The 25,045-nt window shown below is 43.1% G+C and overlaps 1 protein-coding gene across 1 annotated transcript in view; it reads left to right on the top strand.

The window, feature by feature from the left end:
- Window positions 1-25,045, top strand: part of CHRNA4 (cholinergic receptor nicotinic alpha 4 subunit) — a 75,017-nt gene that overhangs the window by 23,369 nt on the left and 26,603 nt on the right. Inside the window, exons 3-4 of the mRNA XM_032218621.1 lie at window positions 9,816-9,860; window positions 12,079-12,188. Of these exons, the coding sequence (XP_032074512.1) occupies window positions 9,816-9,860; window positions 12,079-12,188 (155 nt within the window). The remainder of the gene's footprint in view (window positions 1-9,815; window positions 9,861-12,078; window positions 12,189-25,045) is intronic.

Here is a 25,045-nt window from a genome sequence, read left to right as displayed (position 1 = left end):
CTAGTGCTTCCCGTCACTTCTTATTTAGCAATCCAACAGAAACTATCCACTTGAACAGTGGATATGGAAATTTCATATCTCTGTGTTTTACCCTGCTATATTTTGCTACGTATTTAGCTAAGAAGAAAATCCTTTTATGATTTAACCTTGCTTTATTTATGGCCGACTTGGGTTTTTTTTAAAAAAAAGATGAATCTGTTTTCATATTTTTATTCTTGTTGCTGCTCTAACCTTGAATTTCCTTCCCCCAATTTTCTATTTTTATTCCAAAGCAAGCCCAACATTACTGGAAATTTCACCACCTATGAAGAGATTAAATGTCTCGGAAAGAAACCAAGATTGTTCTGATAACAGCCTCATTTTTTAATTTTCTTTCTTCTTCTTCAAGATTTTTGTCAACTGCGCAGATCTCCATAATACTTTATCTAACCTATCTTTGTCTTAAGGTGCCTCAGTGGCTAAGACACTAAGCTTGTCGATCAGAAAGGTCGGCAGTTCGGCAGTTCAAATCCCTAGCGCTGAGTAACAGAGAGAGCTCCCGTTACTTGTCCCAGCTTCTGCCAACCTAGCAGTTCGCAAGCACGTAAAAAATGCAAGTAGAAAAATAGGAACCACCTTTGGTGGGAAGGTAACAGCGTTCCGTGCGCCTTCGATGTTTAGTCATATCGGCCACATGACCATGGAGACATCTTTGGACAGCACTGGCTCTTTGGCTTTGAAACGGAGATGAGCAGCGCCCCCTAGAGTGGGGAACGACTAGCACATATGTGCAAGGGGAAATTTTGCCTTTATATTTGTCTTGTGTGAATAACTGAACCTTTAAATGACCACTGACTTTGCTATTCTTTCTATAAATTGCTTTGTTTTCAATTTCCTATTGATTTAAAACTTCCTTATTGACAAAAAAAAAATGCATAGTATGCTTTAAGGAAAGAGGGTTTAGTAAAGTAAAAAAGAGAGAGAGAGAGAGATGCCACTTAGGCAGAAAAAAATAACAATACACAAATACAGGATTGTAATAATGCACAAATACAGGGACCTGCTCCTTGACTTACGACCCCAATTGATCTCAAAATTTCTGTTGCTAAACAAGACAGCTGTTATGTGAATTTTGCCCCATTTTACAATCTTTCTTACCACAGCTGTGAAGTGAATAACTACATTTGTTTAGTTAGTAACAGATTAACAGAGTTGAAAGGGACCTTGTAGGTCATCTAGTCCAATCCCCTGCCCAAGCAGAACCTACACCATTTCTTCTGACAGTTGGCAGCCTGGTCTCTTCTTGAAAGCCTCCAGTGATGAAGCTCCCACAACTTCCCAAGGCAACTTCTGTTCCATCAGTTGATTGTTCTCAGTTTCAGAAAATTTCTCCTTATTTCTAGGCTGAATCTCTCCTTGATCAGTTTCCACCCATTGTTCCTTGTCTGTGAATCTGGATTCCCCATTGACTTACCAAGCATCTGAATTTTGATCACATGACCATTGGGATGCTGGAGTGGTTGTGTGAAAACCAGTTAAATCGCCTTTTTTTCAGCATCGTCGTAACTTTGAACAGTTGCTAAACAAATGGTTGTAAGTTGAGGACTACCTGTTGTACTTGTGAGAGAGATTTGGGCATCTTGATACACCATAGATTAAGGATGAACCAGCAATGTCATGCACTTAGGAGGTTGCGCATGTAGTGAGCTCTGTGTCTTCTGCTAAATGGTAGTAGATTAATCCTATTATGTCCTAAAAGGTCACGTCCTGTCCTTTGAGTTTGAATGCCACCCCTGGAGCCATCTTGGAGCATCTTCAGGGTTTCCCACAGCTTCAGCCAGCCTCGCTGGGGCAACCCTGAAGACACTCTGACATTGGGTGGAGGAGAACATACATTTGAATCCCATTCCTGGAGATGAAGCTCTTTTGCTTTGTGAATAAGCGATGGCTCAGTGGCTAAGACGCCGAGCTTGTCAATCAGAAAGGTTGGCAGTTTAGCAGCTCGAATCTCTAGCGCCACATAACAGAGTGAGCTCTCGTTACTTGTCCCAGCTTCTGCCAGCCTAGCAGTTCAAAAGCAGTAAAAATGCAAGTAGAAAAATAGGAACCACCTTTGTTGGGAAGGTAACAGCGTTCCGTGCGCCTTTGGCGTTGAGTCATGCCGGCCACATGACCACGGAGATGTCTTCAGACGGTGCTGGCTCTTCAGCTTTGAAATGAAGATGAGCACTGCCCCCTAGAGTCAGGAACGACTAGCACGCATGTGCGAGGGGAACCTTTATTTTTAATCTTTCTTAATGGGCACAAAATATCTGCTGGAGGCTGTTAAGAGAGAGTGAGTCTGCTTTCTGTCTTTAAGGGCATGTTTCTCCATCTTCTAGGAGGGAGGGGGCTTCCCACAAAGGGCAATGGGCTTGGAGACTAAATCCTAAGAAGAACTGGGTTAAAGGAACTGGATATGTTTAGCTTAAAGACAAGAAGACATGCTAATATTACGAAGCAATGTCATAGGGCAGAAGGTATGGATTTATTTTCTGCCGTCCCTGAGGATAAAAGACAAGAACCAACGAGTGGAAAATTCACAGAGACAGATAATGTAAAATTAGGAGGAATATCTTGACTACAGTATGAGAACTAAGACGCCATGGAACAGCCGGTTTGCGGAAGTCCTGGATGCTTCATCTGGACTTTAACTGAATCTCTATTTGTCCAGAACAGTTTGGGTAGAGGGTTGGACTAGAAGACCTCTAAGGTCATATTCTATGATCTGTGATATCCAGGCTATACGTCTCTCAATTCTGGAATTTAACATAAGGTTCCATTAGACTGGACTGGACTGGACTGGAACGGAAAGGAATAGAATAATAACTTTATTGTCATTTTGAAGGTACACTAATCAGCATACATTAAAATGAAATTTCATTGCATTCTCAATGCAATATATCTCCAATATACACTACATAACATGACAAAATAAGTAAATAAATGCAAATATATGTATATACTCACATATATTATATGACACAGAAACAACCCAGTTTAGTTCAGATATATACATGTACATGGTGAAAAAAGTGATCTTGTGAGTTTATCAGACATTCGGCCTAGGAAACAAAGCTCTTTCAAAATCTGGAAGTCCTGCTAGAAATACTTTGAAACCCCCTCCCAGAAGGGAGCAACAGAAACAGAGGGGTGTGTGGGGTTCTCTAACAATGCTTCAGGCTCTGACTAGCACATGGCGCTTATAAGCAGCATCCTGAAGCGAGCTTCCTATAATCTTCTCCACTGTCCTCACCACTCTCTGTATGGACTTTCTATCTGAGGCACTGCCGCCACCAAACCAACAGGGATGCAGTTTGTTAAAATGCTCTCAATTGTGCCTCTGTAAAAAGTGGCCAGGACAGAAGGAGAAAGATGCCTTCAGTTTGTCTGCAAGTGCTGCAGATTTCCTTAACACCATACATATAAGGAGTGGGTTGCTATGGGATTCGCCCGGGTTCAGGAGGCCGGTTTGTAGAACCTCCAAATCCCACCCCTGACTGTGAAATGGTGAGTTCTAGACCTGCCTTAGGCATGAAATCCAGCTGAGTGACTTTGGGGCAATCGTTCTCTTTCACAGCCCAACCCACTTCACAGGGTTCTTGTTTCGGTGAAAACAGCAAGAGAAAGGATTATTAGGTATCTTGAATTACTTGCAAAATAATAAAGGCAGGATAAAAATACAATAAACAAAGCAACAGCTAAATAACATTGGGGAAGCAATGGCAAACTGAAGATGGCTCTGTGGAGAGTGGAGCCAGTAAATGGATCAGCTTGTCAGAATTCTCTCTGGATAAGGAAGAGGCCCTGGGATTGCCCATACATGCTCCGTATAGTTGGTACCTGTCAGGATAATAGAGATCTCTCCGAGGTTCCAAAGGTGCTTTTAAAAGAGGCAACAGGAGTTGCTCGTTTTTCCTTGAAGATGTGTCACTTCTCATCCAAGAAGCTTCTTCAGTTCTACATGAACTGAACCAGAAAGTCCAGTTGCCTCTTGAAAAAGCACCTTTGGGACACCATGACCTGATTGGCTGAGAATCTCCACAGGCATTGATCTCCAGAGGGTTTCCTGCACTAGCATTGAGGGATCACCATCTTGCCCAAGCCAGAATTTGGAAACTTCAAATGGACATGGGTTTGAATACTGGTAGTCCTTCACTTAACAATCATTCATCTAGTGACAGGCCTGTAGCTATCTTTCTTTTGGATCTTTGGCCTGTCACACTTTCTATTATTCTAGTATGTATTTCTATTGTGGGAAAATGGGAGGGATGATTGTACGGAGCTAGATGCTATGTAGCCAAAGCAAAATTCTTTCTAGAAAGCCAAGGTCATCCTTTGTCTCTGCACCTCTGCACCTGATAGGGAACTGGATGGGTGGCATTGCCAGCATGGCAGTGAAGATTGGACCATGAAATGGACTTGTGGGTATGGGGCAAGATCTTGAATTTCAACTGGGTGGGGAAAACCAGGAAGCTTTCAGATTCAGATTTTCCCAGATATGCCAACATGGCATTAATAATAAATTGGAACTTTGAGGAATCTTTTGCCTTGGAGTCTGATGTTATTTGGAACCCTGACACCCAGACCAATTTTAACAATCCCAGCCAGCTTCTGACAAGCAAAGTCAATGGGGAAAGCCAGATTTGCTTAATGACATGATTCACTTAACAACTGTGTTGATTCCTTAACAACTCTGGCAAAAGAGGTTGCCTAATGGACCAAAACTCTCTTATAAATTGCCTTGCTTGGCAACAGAAATTTTGGGCCCAATTATGCTCATATGTTGAGGATTATCTAGTTCCTTTATTAATCACTTCTGGAGATTGTTTGTTAGTGGGATTTTTGGATATCAAGAATCACATCCGGTGAGACTCCTTCATTTGCTGCTGAAAAAAGTTTTATGCAAGTTTCAAAGACTGAAAAGACTCTTATTTTAGAACAAACAGCAAAAGTGATTAGGACATTGATTCTGGAAAGTTATAAGTGGATTAGGGGCCAGATAGAGTTGAAATAAGACTTTGAAATAAGAAATTAATTCCTATGATTTGTTTTGAATTTTGTAAAGAATAATGAAGAATTTAAAATTAATTATAAGAAACCTTCCTGTGGGAAAATGTTGTTGATTAGAGAAAAAAACATGATAAGAGTGGATTTTGAAGGTTGGACCCTAGAGGGAACCAGAAAGAATAAGGAATATAATTAAAGGAGATCTATTAATAATGGGAACAAAATATTTTAACTGTGGAAGACTTCAGTATACTTGGGAACAAGGCACTCAGAAGTTTCTCTCAAGTTTGTCGGATAAAAAAATAGGTTGCAAGATAGGAGTAGGAACATATAGGAGTGCTGCGGTGGCTAGAAGTGGAGTTCTCACCTCACAATCGGGGGGCTGTGAGTTCAATCCTAGGTAGACGCAGATGTTTCTCTCTCTGGGCACATTGAGAATATATCTGCTGAACAAAACTCCTCATTGGCAACAGGGAAGGGCATCTGGCCAGTAAAACACTCTACATGCTCCATTCAGTTGCCCAGGCTTCACCTTGCAAGGGATTATGGGGGTCGTTAAATGAAGATGATGACGATAGAAGAGAAACAGATTTCCCTTGATGTTTGGTGAAGGTGATTGGTGATGGTGTCCTGTGGTGAACATCAATTCCATCAACCAATCAAGATGTGACAACACAGCCAATCAATCCGTTTAAAGCAACAAAGCCAACATTCCACACCCACCCACTTATATTTATAGAAAAACGGCAGCTCTGATCATGCTTTGCTCACACAAGCACGAAGCCAAAGGCACCAGCCTGAAGATGATGAGTGTGACCTCGTCGAAACGTCATCAAGATACTGTCAATCTTACACGGGAAAAGACCCGAATATGCCAAGACCTGCATTCCTATACCTGTGAAAATCTACAAAAACAAATATATACATACATACATACATACTTGTTTTCTGAGGTTTTCGCAGGTGTTAGTAGTAGGTCTTTGGTTATTCAGGTTTTCTCCCGCGTAAAATTGGAGGTGTCTTGGCGACGTTTCGACGAAGTCTCATTCGTCATCTTCAGGCTTGTTTGACAAACCAGTCCCTAACATGAGGAATGACACCAGACCCACACTCACAAGAGCCACACAGCATGTCACCACCAAACATCCACTGCAGAAAGCAAGACTAAAACCCACACTGATGATGAGGCACGACCAAGGACCAGAAGCCAGACCGCAACTGCACCATTAGCCACTTTAAACCCCTCCAATCCTTACATGAAACACAAACCCCCATCCAATCAGAACACACCTCCACCCAATCAGAACACAGCCAAGCTCCCACCCAATCAGCTCAAACCCCCACTGGCAGTTAAAAGGAAGAAACAGCCGAGATCTCACATTGCTCCTGGAAGCACGAAGCCGAGCAAACAAGCCTGAAGATGACGAATGAGACTTCGTCGAAACGTCACCAAGACACCTCCAATTTTACGCTGGAGAAAACCCGAATAACCAAAGACCTACATACACACAACACACACAAACACACACACACACACGTGTTAATCACTGTCCATTTTGAATACGTAGCAGAAAGAGAAAACTTGGTTGATAATATATGGAACAAACTTGTGATTGAATCTGGATGCTCTGCTTGGGATATGTTTGGGCTTCAACTCCCAGAATTCCCCATGCTGGCCAGGGAATTTGGGAGTTGGTCCACACATCTTCAGACTGGCCAAGACTAAGTAACCCTAGCGTAAAATAATGACCACTCTTAGATAAATGGAGAAAGGAAAGATGCTGGTGAATACAGCTGTATTGTTCAGCCATGCAATTCCCTGCATTAGAACAGAAGGTCATTGTTTAGAAAGCTGTTAGGATTCCTTTCATTGCTACTGACTGGCCCCCAATAGGACGCTGGATTTATTAGAAGGCTTTGCCATCTAAAGCCTCTGGCTCACATATGTTCCCTCCTTCACTTAAGACTGTCTGATCCTAATGTTTGTGGTGTCTCATTAGTTGAAATGTAACAAAAGCGTTTGGCATTTTGGAGCAAGGATTTTTTTCTCACTTATCACTCAGAAATCCCTTAACCCTGGAGGTTGTGAAAAGAGACAGATTATACTCTGGGTTCCTCTGAATTATGAATGAGATCCCCTCCTGTGAACCCCTATAGAAATGTACTAAATGGGTTAGTTGGAGGAGGAGGAGGAGGAGGAGGGAGGAGAGAAAAAAGAGAGAGGAGAGAAGAGGAGAGAGAGGGGACCATGTACGCCATTGCCAGCTGCTTTTCTGGTTTCTGGCACACTGGCCAACTGGTCTCTGCGGGCACTGGAGCACCTGAAAATGACCCCTAAAAGCACCCCCAAACAGCCAAACCAGGCCATTTTCAGGCTGTTTTGGGGGGCCTTTTCAGGCCATTGTGTCCATTTCAGGCTGTTTTGGGGGCGTTTTGCAGGCTGTTTTCTGGGCCAAAAACTGCCAGGAAGTGGCCTGAAAACGGCTCCAAAACAGCCTGAATATGCCTCCAAACTGCCCAAAAATTGCCAAAAATGCCCCCAAAACAGGCATGTTTGCGCCAGCCAGCTGGTCTTCGGGTTTCTGGCACTCCAGCCTATGCACATGCACACATGTTCTAGTTTGGATAGCTCAGTGCCGAAAAGTTTCGCCATCACTGGTATAGGGTCTCCTGCTTGAGCAAGGGGTTGGACTAGAAGACCTCCAAGGTCCCTTCCAACTCTCTCATCCTATGTTTTATATTCTGCCCACTAGCAGAATCAAAGTGGTGGATCTTCATTCCTTCTCTCTGCAGTCATTCCGCAGCTTTGAAAGGACTTCTCTTTTGCAGGGAAGGCATTCCTCCTAAGAGACACTTTGCAAATAGTTTTGTTAGGTTAAAAAGAGCAGGAGATTTGCAGTTGCTTTCTGCATAACCTGAAAAGTTTCAAGGAAGCTCGTACGTGCTGAGAAAGGAAGGAAGGAATGAGATGAGATCAAACCACCGCATTCTCGGGGGGGGGGAGGGGGAAGCAAGAGTAAGGAGCTTGCGAATGTGATGCAGGAGGGGGTGCACAGGTAAACCCACCAGTGGCTGGCCAGGTTAGGTGGTCTTAATAGAACGGACCTTATAAATTCATATTAGCTTGGCTTTTCATTCTAGTGCCCTGGAGTTCCAAAGTTGACTTTTAGCTGGAGTGAACTTTCTCTCCAACTTCCTCATAAGTATTAAAAATAGGGCTGAACAGTGTGGCAAGACCCTGTAAAGGAGGGGAACAGGAAGCCAGGTGTGGGTGAGAGATAGAACAGAGGTAAAAACTGCTGACAGCTTAAGACATTATAGGAACTTCTCCTTTTCGAAATGTCATGCTTGTCTCGTGTATGGAAACGCCTTGAGAATGCACAGTGTGGAACACGGCATAAAAGTAGCATCCTGGGCAGAGCCCAGGCAGTTCAGATTTTGGTGTGTGAATACGCTGAACTCGATGCATCAAATAAACCTGTTTCTCTCACCTTCGTGGTATCGAGTCCTGGTCTTTCGTAAGTAGATTACAAACCTCAATCTGCTGCAAGAAGTGGATATCATTTGGGCCCTGGAAGACCACCTTAGAGAGATAAAGAGATCATCGTTTACAATTAAATCAGAGATGGTGGGAAATGGTCATCTCTCATATCCTCCTGTGTGGGAAATGAAGTCAACGCAAGCAACCCCAGACCATGCTGCAGTTGTTAAGAGTTGACTTGCTCTGAATAATTAATGCAGATGTATGCTTCGGTACATTCCCCAAGATAGACGTCCTTACATTATGAAGAAATGCGTCGATCGATGCTTCTACGATGAGAGCATCTTAAGACGAAAGATGCACCAGCATCTATGACATAGTTCTTGCTTCCGGAGTGTCAAAGAAGATAAATGGTTTCTAGAAATCATGTAGAGCAAGTTGTCAGATGAACAACCAAATGTTGGCTCAATTGTGGCCGTAATCTGAGGACTACCTGCAATAGGCGCTTGTAAGATGGGATAGCTCCTCATTTGCTTTCAAAGGGCCCATCAGATCAGCTCAACTTCAGAAGTATCAAGGCCATTATCCGTGGCTTATCGAGTTTTTTTTATATATGCCCAGCCTGAGCTGTACATTCAAAGCAATTTACTAAAACAATGGAATTAGCTCGCCCAGAGTATAATTTCTTATTGAGAGCCAGAATGCTCTCTGAATATTAATAGCTCACAGATTACATTTCTGCATTGTTAGCCCATATTAAAAAAAATATCGGAGAGCTAACCCCTAATCGGAGAGCTAACCCGTAACATCTGCATTTTTGGCTGATTTTTTAAATACATTTATTAGTACCGATAGAAAAGAATATTTGTACCTTGGGATTGAACTGTGGGATACTTGATGCTCTCTGAACTTGGTGGCTTTCTTGCAGACATTTCATTACCCAACTAGGCAACATTATCAATATAGAAGGGAGTGGGGTTTGCTCACCGTTTATATACAAGTGGTTTGCCCTGGCAGTGTGGGTGGGAATGTCCTTGATAGTTTCTTGATTGGGTTGTTATTCACAGCTTGGCTTTTGCTCTAATGTTAACTCAGCCCCACTCTCTTCCAGCACTGATGATGTTATCTAGTTGGGTAATGAAATGTCTGCAAGAAAACCACCACGCTCAGTGACTACCAAAGACCCCATATTTACATATGTGTAGATATTGATGAGATTATAGCATCAACAAAAGCTTATACAGCTTTGGGGAATATTGGTGGGGTTTTTTTACATCTCTGTTCTGTTTTTTTCTCATTTTTTCAGGATGAAAAGAACCAAATGATGACCACGAATGTTTGGGTGAAACAAGTGAGTCAACCAAGTTTTCTTTATCCCCCCCCCCCCCCATGTTCCAGAGATCAAACTTGTACTTAGCTCAGAAAAAAAGGAAGCAGAAATGTGGGTGGAGGGAGGGATGGTGAAGAATTTTCCTGTAGAAATATTATGCTTTTCATGAAACATTGGGAAGTTTTTTTTTCCTTTAGGTAAATGGGTGTTAAAAGGACTTGGCTCTACAATCTGGCTGATGTGACATGACAATTTCCAGGTATGTGAACTACAACTCCCAGAATTCCACAACCACCATGGCCAGTGGGGAATTCTGAGAGTTGAAGTGCACACAGCTTCTTCTTCTCCTCTTTCTCTTTCTTCTCTTTCTCCAGAGGTCCTCAAACTTTTTAAACAGGGGGCTGATTCACGGTCCCTCGGACTGTTTGGGGAAGCAGATTGGCTGGGTGGGCGTGGCTAGGTGGTCATGTGACTGGGTGGGCGTGCCTAGGTGGTCATGTGACTGGGTGGGTGTGGGTAGGTGCTCATGTGACTGGGTAGCGTGGCCAATTAGCTAGCCAATTTTGCCTTTGTCCTTGTTGTACATGCCCCTCCCCTACTCATCTACTGGCCCTGGGTCACATGGCTGTGAAAACCATCCCGAAAGGCTGTTTTTAAAGCGTTTTTAAGGCTTTTAAAGCACTACTTTACAAGCTGGCAGCTGCTTTTCAAGCCAGCAGCTCCCCCTCCCCTACTCCCCCTTTTCCTCCTCCTCCTCCTCCTCCTCCTCCTCCTCCTCCTCCTCCTCCTCCTCCTCCTCCTCTTCTTCCTCGTCATCTCCATCTTCTTTCCCTAGTCTCCTTCTTCCCCATGTCTCCTTCTCCTCCTCCTCCTCTTCCTCCTCCCAAGCAACATAGTAAGAAAAGAACACTGTAGATTTCTTTTATCAGAAGCCCAGTCCAATATTTTGCGGAAAACATTAAATTTAACTTCAAGACTGAGGGCACCATATCCCTGCTTTAAAGAATTATCCATATTCTAAGCATATCCATATTCCCCCAACAGGGGAAACAATACAATATTGACTCTATCCAGGAAAAAAAAACAATCTGGAGAAATTCCAAATTTGCTCCTTTGTTTCTGCAGGGATCAAAATATGTTTTCAAATAATTAATTGCAATGGAATATTAATAGAGGGACAAAGTTATTTTTTGGGGGAATTCCCAGGGGAAGGGAATGTTTTTTTAAAAAAAAAATTATTTTAATGCAAACAATCTATCTTCCATTAAACAGTGTGTCATCTGGGTAAAAATGTTTTGTGCAGTAACAATTAAAATTTACAGTCATATTCAATATTTAATCTATTCTTAGCTTAATGCCAATTCCTTAAGTGTCTAATACTACCACAATCTCTCACACTTTAACAAAGAGCATGTTAAAGAATTAAGTCGGCTTCAGTTTGGGAAACTTGGTTATTAGCCATTTTAAGATGTTTGGACTTCAATTCCCAGAATACCCCTACCAGCAACACAGTTCAGGTTCAGTACATTAGTCCTCAACTTATAACCATTCGTTTAGAGACTGAAATTACAATGGCATTGAAAAAAGTAACATGATCGTTTTTCACACTTTCAAGTTTTGCTGGTCAAGGGATCAAAATTTGAATGCTTGACAACTGGTTCATATTTATGATGGTTGCAACATCTGGGGTCACATGATCCCTTTTTGCGACCTTCCGACAAGCGAAGTCAATGGAGAAGCCAGATTCACATAACAACCGTGTTAGTAACTTAACAATTGCAGCGATTTATCTAACAAGGGTGGCAAGGAAGGTCGTGAATTTGTGCAAAACTCACTTAGCAGCACAAATTTGGGGCTCAACTGTGGTCATAAGTCGAGGACTACCTGTAAAATATAGATCTGTGTTTCTCATGCTGGCTGGGGAATCTGGGAGTTGAAGTCCACCTGTCTTAAAGTTGCCAAGTATGACAAACACTGAGGCAATCATTTTTCTTGCTTCTGTATGCCTGATATAAAATGTGTTTAAAATTTGATGTCCATGGTGATTCTCAATCATCCAGATCCTAGTTGTCCTGAAGATGCTTTTTCTCAAGAGGCAACTGGACTTTCTTGTTTTTCTTTTGAAGAGGTTTCGCTTCTCATCCAAGAAGCTTCTTCAGTTCTGACTTCAGAATTTGGTGATTCATATTGCTTTCTCTTTTTGGGTCTAATTATTTATCTGGTATTTCCTGCCTTTTAGGAGTGGCATGATTATAAGTTACGTTGGGATCCTGACGAATACGAGAACGTAACGTCGATACGAATCCCATCAGAGCTTATTTGGAGACCGGACATAGTTCTTTACAACAAGTAAGAGCATATTCTGAGCATCTTTCCTTTAAGGTGGTGGGTTTATCTTGTCTTCCTGAAAACACAGGGCATTTTTGTAATAGTCGGGGCTCCAGTGACCAAGAAGGATACACAGATATTCTCTAAGCAGTTTCCTCTATAGGCAGAAATCTTGCCAAACTAAAGCAAATCATGTAGAAAATCTAGTAAGTGCAAATAGAAAGCTAAAGCCAGCTGGGTGATTTTGGGTTAGTTACCAGGAGACTGTGAGTTCTAGTTCTGTTTTAGGCATGAAACCAATTGGATGACTTTGGGCCAGTAACTCTCTCTCAACCCAATCTACCTCACAGTGTTGTTATGTGGAAAATAGAAGGGGGGAGGTGCATTGGATATGTTCATTGTCTTGAATTATTTATTTAAAAAAATTACAATATAGTCAGAATAGATAGATTGAAGGTAGAGAGAGATGATGATGATAAATAGATAGATGATAGTTGATAGATAATAGATAGATAGATAGATAGATAGATAGATAGATAGATAGATAGATAGATAGATACTATGTTCCCCAAAAATAAAACACCCGAAATAAGCACATGGCCATATTTTCGGGGAGGTCTTATTATTTTTGAGGTGCAGGAGGTCACCTCATGGCTGCTGCTGTGTTGCAATATTTTTGGAGAGGTCTTATTATAGCGCATGTGCTCAAAAGTCCAATTGGGCTTATTATCTGGGGAGGTCTTATTTTTGGGGAAATAGAGTGGATAGCTAGCTAGATAGCTGGCTAGACAGACAGACAGACAGACAGACAGACATGATAGTTGATAGATGATAGATAGATAGATATGATAGATATGATAGATATGATAGAGAGATAGATAGATATGATAGATAGATAGATAGATAGATAGATAGATATGATAGATATGATAGATATGATAGAGAGATAGATAGATATGATAGAGAGATAGATAGATAGATAGATAGATATGATAGAGAGATAGATATGATAGATATGATATATAGAGAGATAGATAGATATGATAGATAGATAGATGAAGATATAGATAGATAGAAATGATAGATATGATAGACAGATATGATAGATAGATACGGTAGGTAGGTAGGTAGGTAGATAGATAGATAGATTAGATAGATAGATAGATAGAGAGAGAGAGAGAGAGAGAGAGAGACGAGAGAGAGAGAGAGAGAGAGAGGAGAGATAGATATGATAGATAGATAGATAGATAGATAGATAGATAGATAGATAGATAGATGATAAATATAACAGGAACGCTAGAAGGAAAATTTGCTAGAGACCATGGACTGGCAGACCTCTTCAACCAGTAACAGAAGATGACTTAAGAGGGACCAAGAAAACCATTGGACTCAATTAGGAACTGTATTTTGCTTCTGGGTGTAAATGAGAAAATGGTGTTGTCTTTCACATCTGTAAGTCCTTGTTTAGGGAAATTGTTTCTCATCCACCTGTCACAAAGGGAAAAAAAAGTGATCTCAATATTGCGTTTCACAGAAGCAGCTGAAGGAAGGAACAGAAAGGGTCAGTATCAAAAAACTTGAAATAGCCCGTTTGACATTCTGAACTTGAAATTAGGCAAAGCGTCTCACAATGCGGTTATCTTCTGGCCTTAGAACAGAGTCTGACCATATCAAATGACAATATTTTGGGCGGGGTGGGGTGAGCTGTTGAATATTTTTTTAAAAGACTAATTAGAGATAAGGAGTTTTAAAGCATCATGGAGGTTTTCCAACGCATCATTAGTTAATTATGAGTAACTGAATGGTATGCTTTTTAAAAGACTGAAAATTTACCACCCGTGCCAATATTTTGAGTGTTTGAGATGCAGGAAATAACCTTGCCATGAGGTGAGCTCAAAACAAATTCGTGGATGCCAAAATTTCGCTTTGAAGTTGGAGCAAAACACGTTTGCTCTTTGAATTTTGCTGCGAGGAAAACACAACCTGCGTTTCGTTAAATGCTGCAGAGAGATCTTGGGGCACTCGGCCTGCTTCGTTCTGACTTTGAAAGAAAACACCTTTGTCATTTCGTTCACCCGCCTCGAATCCTGCATGGACTTCTACAAAGTTGCTCACCGTTGTGAAATTAATGGGAAATGTGGCTTTGCTTAGTAACTCAGCATGCGGTGTGGCCCGCCAGCAGCCAGCAGAGTTGGCAGCAGAGTCGGGCAGTGAGGAGGTTGAAGAGGAACATGGGCCAGTCCTGGAGTTTGGGGAAGGCTCAGATGAGGGCTCTGCATCGGAGGAAGAGATGTCTGGCAGTTCTCAGCTGCCTTCGGAGCTAGACAGCAGTGAGGCAGAGGAACAGCTGGAGCCTGTTCCCCATGTGTGCATGCGCATTTCTGCCAGAAGAAAAGAACAGCTCAGAAATCAGGGTCGACTTGGGAGTAAGGCCACAGGTGGATGGTGAAGGGACCCTCCCATAGGAAGTAAAAGAGGAGTGAAAGGGGAGTGGGCTTTTGCAGGAAATAATTCATTCATTCGTTCATTCATTTCAGGACTACGAAAATTTGTCCGTGAATCTCAGAGACTCTGTGCCAAGCCTTCCCCTTCACAGCACTGCGTTCGGAAAATATTGACATGGCAGCTTTCCAAGCTAGATAAGATTTGTTGTGTGGCCATAATTTCCCCTTTGAAAGACTGTTTGTTGGCTCCAGTCAGGTGCCGAGGTACAGAGACAAAAGATGACCTTGGCTTCTAGAAAAGAATGACAACAACACATTCCACAATTCTACTCCTTTCTATTCCCCCCTCCCAGCTACTACACTAATGAAACAGCATAATGAAATAAGAGAGAGTGTGGCAGGCCAAAGATCCTAAAAGGGATATAACTGCAGGCCTGACAGGCGGCCTCTCCTCAGAAGAAAAACGTTTCCTGAAAAGAGAATAACATAAAAGTTAACATAACACAATTAACCACCTCTCCCCCCGCCCAGGGGACCCTTTGCTGAATGTGAATGAGAGGAAATCACATTCATCTAATAAAAGAGGTTTTGTTGGGACCAGGAATCTGCTTCGTGCTTTTGGGGGAAGCCTAATTCAGAACAACATCTACACAACAGTGAAGAACAGAAGTTACTTTATACCAACATTTCTCAATTTTGGCAACTTTAAAACACATGGACTTCAACTCCTGGTGGAGAATTCTAGGAGCTGAAGTTCACATGTCTTACAATTAGTCCTTGAATTATGACCATCATTGAGCCCCCCCAAACTTGTTCAGTGAGTTTGGCTCCGTTTTCCAATCTTTTGTGCCTTCCAGATGCTGCTGAACTACATCTCCCAGCATCCTCTGCTATCGCTAGGATTGCTAAGAGCGATTGGTCCAAAGGTCACAAGCTCCTTTGGATCCAAATATTTACTTTCTAGGCCTTTAGAACTACCACTGCCAGATCACAGTGGCCAACTAGCAACCCCGAACTCAGCATAGAATCATTAAAGAGGACGCAAATGGAAGGACAAAAATGAAATGTGAATAACCCAAAATTAAAATAGTTTTAAAATTATTTTAGAATAGAATACAATAACAGAATTGGAAGGGACCTTGGAGGTCTTCTAGTCCAACCCCCTGCTTAGGCAGGAAACCCTACACCACTTCAGACAAATGGCTATCCAACATCTTAAAAACTTCCAGTGTTGGAGCATTCACACTTCTGGAGGCAACTTCTGTTCCACTGATCAATTGTTCTAACTCTCAGGAAATTTCTCCTCAGTTCTAAGTTGCTTCTCTCCTTGATTAGTTTCCACCCATTGCTTCTTGTCCTGCCCTCAGGTGCTTTGGAGAATAGTTTGGCTGCCTCTTCTTCGTGGCAACCCCCGAGATATTGGATGGTATTGGATTAAATGATTAAATTGAACTATTGAATTGTTCCCATGCCGAGTTGTCTCATGGAGAGTCGGCTGTGGTAAGTTGGCCGTGGCGGATCGGCCACAGCAAGTTGCCCATTCTGTTTAGAGCTGGGGTCTCCAACCTTGTAAAACTTGCGAACTTCGACTCCCACAATTCCTCAGCCAGCATGACTAGCTAGGAATTCTGGGAGCTGAAGTCCAGAGATCTTAAATATTACCAATGTTGGGCATCCCTCTAAAAATTTCGCCATGCTGCCTGGGGGAATTCTGGGAGTTGAAGTCTACAAGTCTTAAAGTTGCCAAGTTTGGAGACAGTTGCATTCCTCCCCCCCCCCGCCCCACCCCAGACATACCTGGTCTTCCTCCAAATGATTGTCCTCCCTGGTAGAGTACTTACTTTTAATTGTTCCATCTGCAGCCTGCTTCAGTGAGGTTTCTTGGCAAAGTAGCATTAATCTGCAGTAAATTGTTTGGACGAAGGGCCAGCCAAGTTTCTTACTCCTTTGAACCAATGGAATTACCTTAGTAAACCAAAGCGTAACTATTTTGGGGTATCTGCTGGTGCTGCAGTGGTCTGGCAGAAATCTCTGGCTGGAGATTCTTGAACAAAAAATAAGGATACAGGTAGTCCTTGACATACAACCATTTGTGGTACCGTCGTAACTGTCCCCAGGGTCATCAATGGTAGCCTAGACAAACAAAATCAATGAAGGAAGTCGGATTCACTTAACGCATTGTTTCTCAACCTTGGCAACTTGAAGATGTCTGGACTTCAACTCCCAGAATTCCCCAGCCAGCAAATGCTGGCTGGGGAATTCTGGGAGTTGAAGTCCAGACATCTTCAAGTTGCCAAGGTTGAGAAACACTGACTAACGTCTCTAGTTCCTTAATGTCGCCTAACTTGGGACAGTGCAACTGTCCCAAATGCAGATAATCTTCAACGTACAACCATAATGGGCCCAAAATTTCTGCTGTTAAGCGAGACATTGGTTAATTGAGTTTTGCCCCATTTCACGATATTTCATGCCACAGTTATTAAGTGAATCACTGCAGTTCGTAAGTTAGTAGCACAGTTGTTAAGTGAATCTGGTTTTCCCCTTGAATTTGCTTTTCGGAAGGTGGCAAAAGGGGATCACATGATCCTGGGACACTGCAACCGTCATAAATGTGAGACAGTTGGCAAGCATCTGAATTTCGATCACGATTGTGGTTAGAACTGTGAAAAATGGTCATAAGTCACTTTTTTGTGTGCCAATATAACTTTGAACGGTCACTGAACAAATTGTTGTAAGTTGAGGACTACTTCTACATTCCAGTTCACAATCTTCCAAATTTTGATGTCATGACTACAGGGATGCTGCAAGGGCTATCAATGTGGAAACCGGTTGTCAGTCACTTTTTTAATGTGCCGTTGTAACTTTGAACGGTCACTAAACAAGGACTACTTGTACTGAACAAAAGACTTCCTAACTATCCACCAAACTTGTTGAAGTCCCTGCCTCCTTCTTCTCCACTCTGTTGGCTCCCATCTCTAATTATTTATTTTTATTGATTGATTGATTACATTTATATACTGCCTATCTCACCAATAAGGTGACTCTATCAATTAATGAGATTTAAATGTTCTAACACAAAAGGATCCAATTTTGGCACTTTTAAGACTTGCAGAACTCCCAGAATTCCTCAATTATCATGGCTGGCTGAGGAATTCTGGGAGTTGAAGTCCACAGATTGGATATCTTTGTAAACCATAGACATTTCAGAGAGAAAATAATAATTCCTTTCAGTTCAGTTCATTTGCGATCCTGGGAGAAGTTCCTTCAAAAACTAAACTGAGAAATATATCCAGTTAGTGTCAACTGGCTCAGAAATCAGCATTCTGTATATATTCAGCCGCAGAATATTTTTCTGCCAATTTTTTAAAGCCGCTTCAAAATCCAGCTGCACCGACTACATCTTTTTCTTAATCGTGCTGAATATATATTTCTTTAAAACATGGTAAATATCATAAATTTCACCAAATTAGAAAGTTGCCCAGTAGATGGATTTGGCTTTTTAAAGATCTGATAAACCAAGTTGATCAATCCTTTTTTTCCCCTCTTCCATAAATATTCGTGATCTTTTGGTAGTCTGCTTGCAAAATTAATTTTGCTTTTTGGGGAAGCCTTAATTTGCAATACTGGTAGTCCTTGACTTACGACCACAATTCAGCTCAAAACTTCTGCTGCTAAGCGGAACATTTATTAAGTGAATCCTGACCATTATACAATCTTTCGCAGTTGTTAAAGGAATCACTGCGGTTATTAAGTTAGTAACACAGTTTTTACGTTAATCTGGCTTCCCCAGTGACTTTGCTCATCCCCAGGGTCATGTTGCTGCAGGAAATGACAGGCTTTAGACTTCTCAGGATACAGGAAAAGTTTATTTGGCAGCCAAGTTCAGAAAGCTAGCCCATGGCTTAGCATTGCAAGTTCTGAACAACCTTCATTATCGAAGCACACGTTCTTATACATTCTCAAAAGCATTGCAACATGGAAATACTTAATACATTTCTTAGTGGTTATTTTGGGGGGAAAGCCTTATAAGGAGATGGGGTCTTACTTCTTCTTTTGTTACAGGTATGGACTATGTGTCATTAATGAACTTTATCTGAACCTTGTGGTTTGGACTTTTGACATAGGGACGTTGGCTAGAACATCTTGTGGTTAGAGGCTGATGACATTTCCTTTAAGCAAACTTCTAACTGTCCCTTTCATGCCGTGTCTTCATTCTTATATTTTTAATCCATATTTTATTCTACTTTAATGTGATTAAAAATTCAGCTGCTTGGCAACTCACGTGTGCCTATAATAACAGTGTACGGCGGCAGCCAAAAAAGCCAATGCAATCCTAAACTGCATTAACAGAGGGATACAATCAAGATTACGTGAGGTACTAATACTACTCTATAAAGCCTTAGTAAGGCCACACCTAGAATATTGCGTCCAGTTTTGGTCACCACACGATAAAAAAAGATGTTGAGACTCTGGAAAGAGTGCAGAGAAGAGCAATTAGGGGACTGGAAGCTAAAACAGAATCAGAATAGAACTGGGAAAGGACCTTGGAGGTCTTCTAGTCCAGCCCCCGGTTCAAGCAGGAGACCCTATCCCATTTAAGACAAGTGACTGTCCAGTCTCTTCTTAAAAACATCCAATGATGAAGCAACCACAATATCTGGAGGCAACTTCTGTTCCACTGGTTAATTGCCCTTACTGTTAGGAAGTTTCTCCTTAGTTCCAGGTTACCAATAGCAATAGCAGTTAGACTTATATACCGCTTCATAGAGCTTTCAGCCCTCTCTAAGCGGTTTACAGAGTCAGCATATGGCCCCCACAGTCTGGGTCCTCATTTCACCCACCTCAGAAGGATGGAAGGCTGAGTCAACCTTGAGCCGGTGAGATTAGAACCGCTGAACTCAGGAGCCGAGGTGGCGCAGTGGTTAAATGCAGCACTGCAGGCTACTTCAGCTGACTGCAGTTCTGCAGTTCGGCTGTTCAAATCTCACCGGCTCAGGGTTGACTCAGCCTTCCATCCTTCCGAGGTGGGTAAAATGAGGACCCGGATTGTTGTTGGGGGCAATATGCTGACTCTGTAAACCGCTTAGAGAGGGCTGAAAGCCCTATGAAGCGGTATATAAGTCTAACTGCTATTGCTATTGCTATTGAACGGCAGATAACGGTCAGCTGAAGTGGCCTGCAGTACTGCACTCTAACCACTGCGCCACCTCGGCTCATATGCTTCTCTCCTGGATTAGTTTCCATCCATTGCCTGCTTGTCCTGCCCTTTGATGTTTTGGAAAATAAATTATGAAAAATGGTTACAGGAACTGGGCATGGATAGTCTAGGGAAGAGAAGGATCAGGGGAAACATGATATCAGTGTTTCAATATTTGAGGGGCTGCCACAGAGAGGAGGGGTGTCAAGCTATTTTCCAAAGCGGTCGAAGGAATAATGGATGGAAACCGATCAAGGAGAGAGATTCAACCTGGATATAAGGAGAAATTTTCTGACAGAGGTAACAATCAACCCATGGAACAGAAGTTGCCTTCGGAAGTTGTGGGAGCTTCATCACTGGAGGCTTTCAAGAAGAGATTGAACTGCCATTTGTCAGAAATGGTGTAGGGTCTCCTGCTTGGGCAGGGGGGTTAGACTAGATGACCTACAAGGTCCCTTCCAACTCAGTTAATCTATAACAGTTGCAACGCCCCCGATCATGTGATCCCCTTTTGCGACCTTCTGACGAGGTCAGTGGGGGAAGCCAGATTCACTTAACAACCATGTTACTAACCGAACAGTTGCAGTGATTCGCTTAACAACTGTAGCAAGAAAAGTCGTAAAATGAGGCAAAGCTCCCCTAACAACTGTCTTGTTTAGCAATGGAAATGTATGCCTCAGTTGTGGTCGTGAGTCACGTTTTCTGATCCATCTATTTCTCAGTCTTTCTACCATTTAAAAAGGACAGTTGTGTGTCTGTTTCAGAAAGCGGTCTGGAAAAATGGTTCTCCTCGCACGATGTTCTGACCGAGGCTTCCCAAGAGCATGAAGCAAACTCCTGGTCCCGACAAAAAACCCTTTTATTCATTTACTGTGAGTTCTGCTCCTTCACATCCAGCAAAGTCTTTCAAGGGAGGATTTACAGTCACAGACCTTCTCTGGCTTGGAGAGCTGCCAGGCCGATATCTGCAGAACTTGGCAAGGAGTCTTGGAGAGTCACGAACCAATTAAGCGAATGAATGGTCTCCTGCAAACTCCATTCCCCTTTCGCTCCTCTTTTATTCCCTCTGGGAGGGGCCATTCACTGTCCACCTGTGGCCTTACTCCCAAGTCGACCCCTGTTCTTTAGCTGTTCCCTTCGTCTGGCAACTCTATGCATGCGCACACTGGGAACAGGCTCCAGCTGTTCTTCTGCCTCACTGATGTCTGACTCCGAAGGCAGCTGATAACTGTCGGATGGTCCTGGCCCCCTCTCTGCCTCCGACCCAGAGCCCTCCTCAGAGCCTTCCCCAGACTCCAGGACCGGCCCGTGTTCCTCCCCAACCTCCTCACTGTCCGAATTTGCTGCCGGCGCTGCTGCCGGCTGGTGGCCCACACCACACGATGATTAGGATTTAATGTTCTCCTAAGCGAGTGACTAGACATGCATTTCATTTACTTACAAAACAGGCTGAATAATTAACTTGCCCAGGTTCAGACGCCACATGTGGCATTTGGAAGGGGAGAAAATGAACACCATTTGTCAATCAATAAATTTGGTGTGACATAAACTAATAGGCTGGCCGATCTTGGAGTTTTCCGAAAGCGGGTCAGGGGGATGATGGGCGGGAGGGAACAGGGACGGGGAAGAGGGGAGGGGGGATTTTAATTATCAGGAAGAGCTTAATCTACATTTTGCCCTTTGCAGTCATTTACAAATGGGTTTCGAAACAGCTGCTGCTGTCGAATCTCCACAGGTGAAGAAGAGGGAAGAGTTGGCCTTCCTAGAAGGTCAACAGTAGAAGAAGCCTGGCGCCATTTTGTGAAACGCTTTCAGGAAGACGTGATGTTATTAATTTCTTTATTTCTTTTTTCTCAATAGATTTTAGACTGTGTTTGTTAAAAATCTATACCGTGTACAGGTTCTGGGAAGGAGGGGGGTCGGGGGGGTCGGGGGGAGGGAGGGAGGGATATACATTAGGCTAGACATGACGTGTTAGATCTCAATGCAATGTGACTTCACATGTATACTGTTTTTCTCTAATTTTTCTTTTAAAATAGGATAAGCCAAATACATTAACATATAGTGGAAATACACCGAGGGGAGTAGGAGTAGGAAAGAAGAAAGATGGGTAGAGAGGGAAGGGAGAGAGGGTGGTTGGGAAGGCGAAAGGGAAGTGGGGGAGCGGATCTGGAGAGAGGAGTGGTAGAGGGCGAGGGGAAGTAGGGTAGAGGGGGATGATGGAGGGAAGATAGAAAGTTGGAGGGTGGTGGAAGAAAGAGGTGTATGGAGAATGGAAGAGGTATATTGGGCTTTTATTTTCTGGGGCATTGTCGACAAGAGGAATTGATGCAATTATTGTTTAATGCTGTATGGTGTATACATGTGAGTGTATGAAAATGAAAATGAAAATAAAATATACTAAAAGAGAGAGAGAAATAAAAGGAAGACGTGATTGCTTTTGTGCACCATAAAGGTCTTGAAATGCTCTGCGGTGCTTTAATGGGTGGCGGCGGGGCAGTTTGCAAAATGGTGCCCTCCCCATCTCTGGGAACAGGCTTTCCCTGTTTTGTTTTTTAATCTCAAAGGGAAGAGAGCACTGACTCTTTGTGAGGAAATGAATAATAATAATAATAATGATAAAAAAAGCCCCACAGGTCTAGAAACATGTTACGTCTGTCACCTGCAGTAGAAATCTGCCTGCTTTTGCCACGGGTGGGTAATTAGACCGGCACTTGTGCTTCCGTGAGGGTTGTGGGTCAGCTGGCAGAGATTTTCCCCATTGTGGAAGGGAATAAATTATGAAACTTTGTGTGTCCCAGCATCGCACAAAGCAGAAGCGAAAATGGTCTGAAAAGGTAACTGTGAAATAGGACTGCACAAGGCTTCGAGTGTTTATGTTTGTGTGTGTTTGTGCTTTGCTTTGGCAAGGATTTCCCACTCTGTGTGTGTGTGTGTGTGTGTGTGTGTGTGTTTGTGAGTGTGTGCATGCTTTGTTTTCACAGAGCTTTCCCATTGTGGATGGGAATAAATTATGAAAATTTGCCCTGGCATCACACATAGCCCAAACAAAAAAATTTGCAGCCAGGGCTTTACGAAACTAGAGGTGCGTGTTTGTGTTTGTGTGTGTGTTAGTTTGCTTTGTGCTTGTGCTTTGCTTTGGCACTTTCATTCCCCACTGTGGATGGGAATAAATTAAGAAACTTTGTGTCCCAGCATCCCAAAAAGCAGAAGTGAAAAAGGCCAGAAATAGCAACTGTGAAGTAGCACTGCACCAAGCTTCAAGTGTTTGTATTTGTGTGTGCGTTTGTGTGTATTTGTGATTTGCCTTGGCAGGGATTTCCCACCCTGGGTGTGTTTGTGTGCGCGTGTGTTTTGTGTTTGTCCTTTGCTTTGGCAGTCATTTCCCACCATGGATGGGAGTAATTAGGGAAAAATTGACCCAGCGTTACAGTATTTTTGACACAGAGGGTGTGGGGGGAATCTACCTGTTGTGCACTGGTTGTTGATTGGCAGCAGATTCTGACAGTGAGGAGGTTGGGGAGGAACATGGGCCAGTCCTGGAGCCTGGGAAAGGCTCTGACGAGGGCTCTGCATTAGAGGCAGAGATGGGGCCAGGGCCGTATGCCAGTTATCAGCTGCCTTCAGTGCTAGACAGCAGTGAGGCAGAGGAACAGCTGGAGCCTGTTCCCAGTATGTGCATGTGCAGAGTTACCAGATAAAGGAAACAGCTAAGGAACAAGAGTCGACTTGGGAGTAAGGCCACAGGTGGATGGTGAATGGCCCCTCCCATAGGGAATAAAATAGGAGCGGGAGTGGAGTTTGCAGGGGACAATTAGTCCATTCCTGCATTCTTGCCAATTATTGCGGCATCTGAAAGATATCAGCCTGGCTGCTCTCCAAGCCTGATAAAGGTCGGTAATTGTGAACTATCTTGAAAGACGATGGGAGAGGAAAAACTTTGCTGGAGAGGAATTCAGTGTAAATTAAATAAAAGAGGTTTCTCGAGGCCAGGACTCAGCTTCGTGCTGCTGAGGAAGCGTAGGTCAGAACAGTACTTGATGATAATAACCACTGATTTGGTGGCATCCCTAACTATTAGCTTACTCAGCGTTTTAATCTCTCTTGTTTTCAGCTGGCCAATATATCTCCCCTTAAGGGAAGATGCGGCCAGGCCTTTAACTCACTGGAAACACAAAGGAACTGAAAGTGATGGTGGCGGTGAGGATCATTCAGCATCGTTATGGCTTTGATGAATATTTCAGCAAAGAATGTTGATTGGAGGGAGACTCACTCTACAGCTTGAAGGTAGCAAGGCTAATGTAAACAATGAGCCAGCCATCCGTAGCCCATTTTCTCCAGCCTCTCTGCCTGTTTTATTTACTGGGTCAGCCATAAGTGAATGAGAAACCCCCTTTCACATGATCCAGCCAGTCAGAATAGAACTGGGAGGGACCTTGGAGGTCTTCTAGTCCAACCCCCTGCTCAAGCAGGAGACCCGATACCGTTTGAGAGAAATGGCTGTCCGGTCTCTTTTTAAAAACCTCAGTGATGAAGCAGCCACAACTTCTGGAGGCGAGCTGTTTAATTGTTCTCACTGTTAGAGAGTTCCTCCTTCTTTCCAGGTTGGATCTCTCCTTGATTCATTTCCATCCATTATTGCTTGTCCTGTCCTCAGAGTGGTGCGGCGGCCTAGAGGTGGCGCTCTCGCCTCACAATCAGGAGGTTTTGAGTTTGACCCTAGGTAGAGGCAGATATTTCTCTCTCTGGGCACAATGAGACTATGTCTGCTGAGCAAAACTCCACATTGGCGACAGGAAGGGCATACGGCCAGTAAACACTTGGCTCCATTCAGTTGCCCATATTCCATTATTATGAGGTTGTTAAAAGAAGATGATCTGAGGGACCGTCTCTTGCTGGTCGCATCTACCCGAACTATCAGAGCAGGGAGGAAGGGAATGCTGTGGCTCCCATCCCCGAGGGAGATACATCTGGTGGGATCCAGAAGAAGGGCCTTCTCTGTGGTGGCTCCCTCTCTCTGGAACATCTTTCCCCCAGAGATTAGAATGGCCCACATTCTAATTCTCTTCCAGAAGGCCCTGAAGAGCTGCTTCTGCCAGCAGGCCTGGGGAAACCCGATGTCAACTTGTAAAGCGTTTCCATGACTACTATCATTGACATAGGAAAAGGGAGGAGAATCCCATGCATACCTTTGGCCAGAGTCAGGTCTCATATTCCTACAGCTGGCACGTGAAATG

The sequence above is a fragment of the Thamnophis elegans genome, chromosome 5 (genome assembly GCF_009769535.1).
Source record: "Thamnophis elegans isolate rThaEle1 chromosome 5, rThaEle1.pri, whole genome shotgun sequence".
NCBI lineage: Eukaryota > Metazoa > Chordata > Lepidosauria > Squamata > Colubridae > Thamnophis > Thamnophis elegans.
The sequence above is the reverse complement of the archived record's forward strand: the minus strand, read 5'-3'. Positions and strand labels throughout refer to the sequence as shown.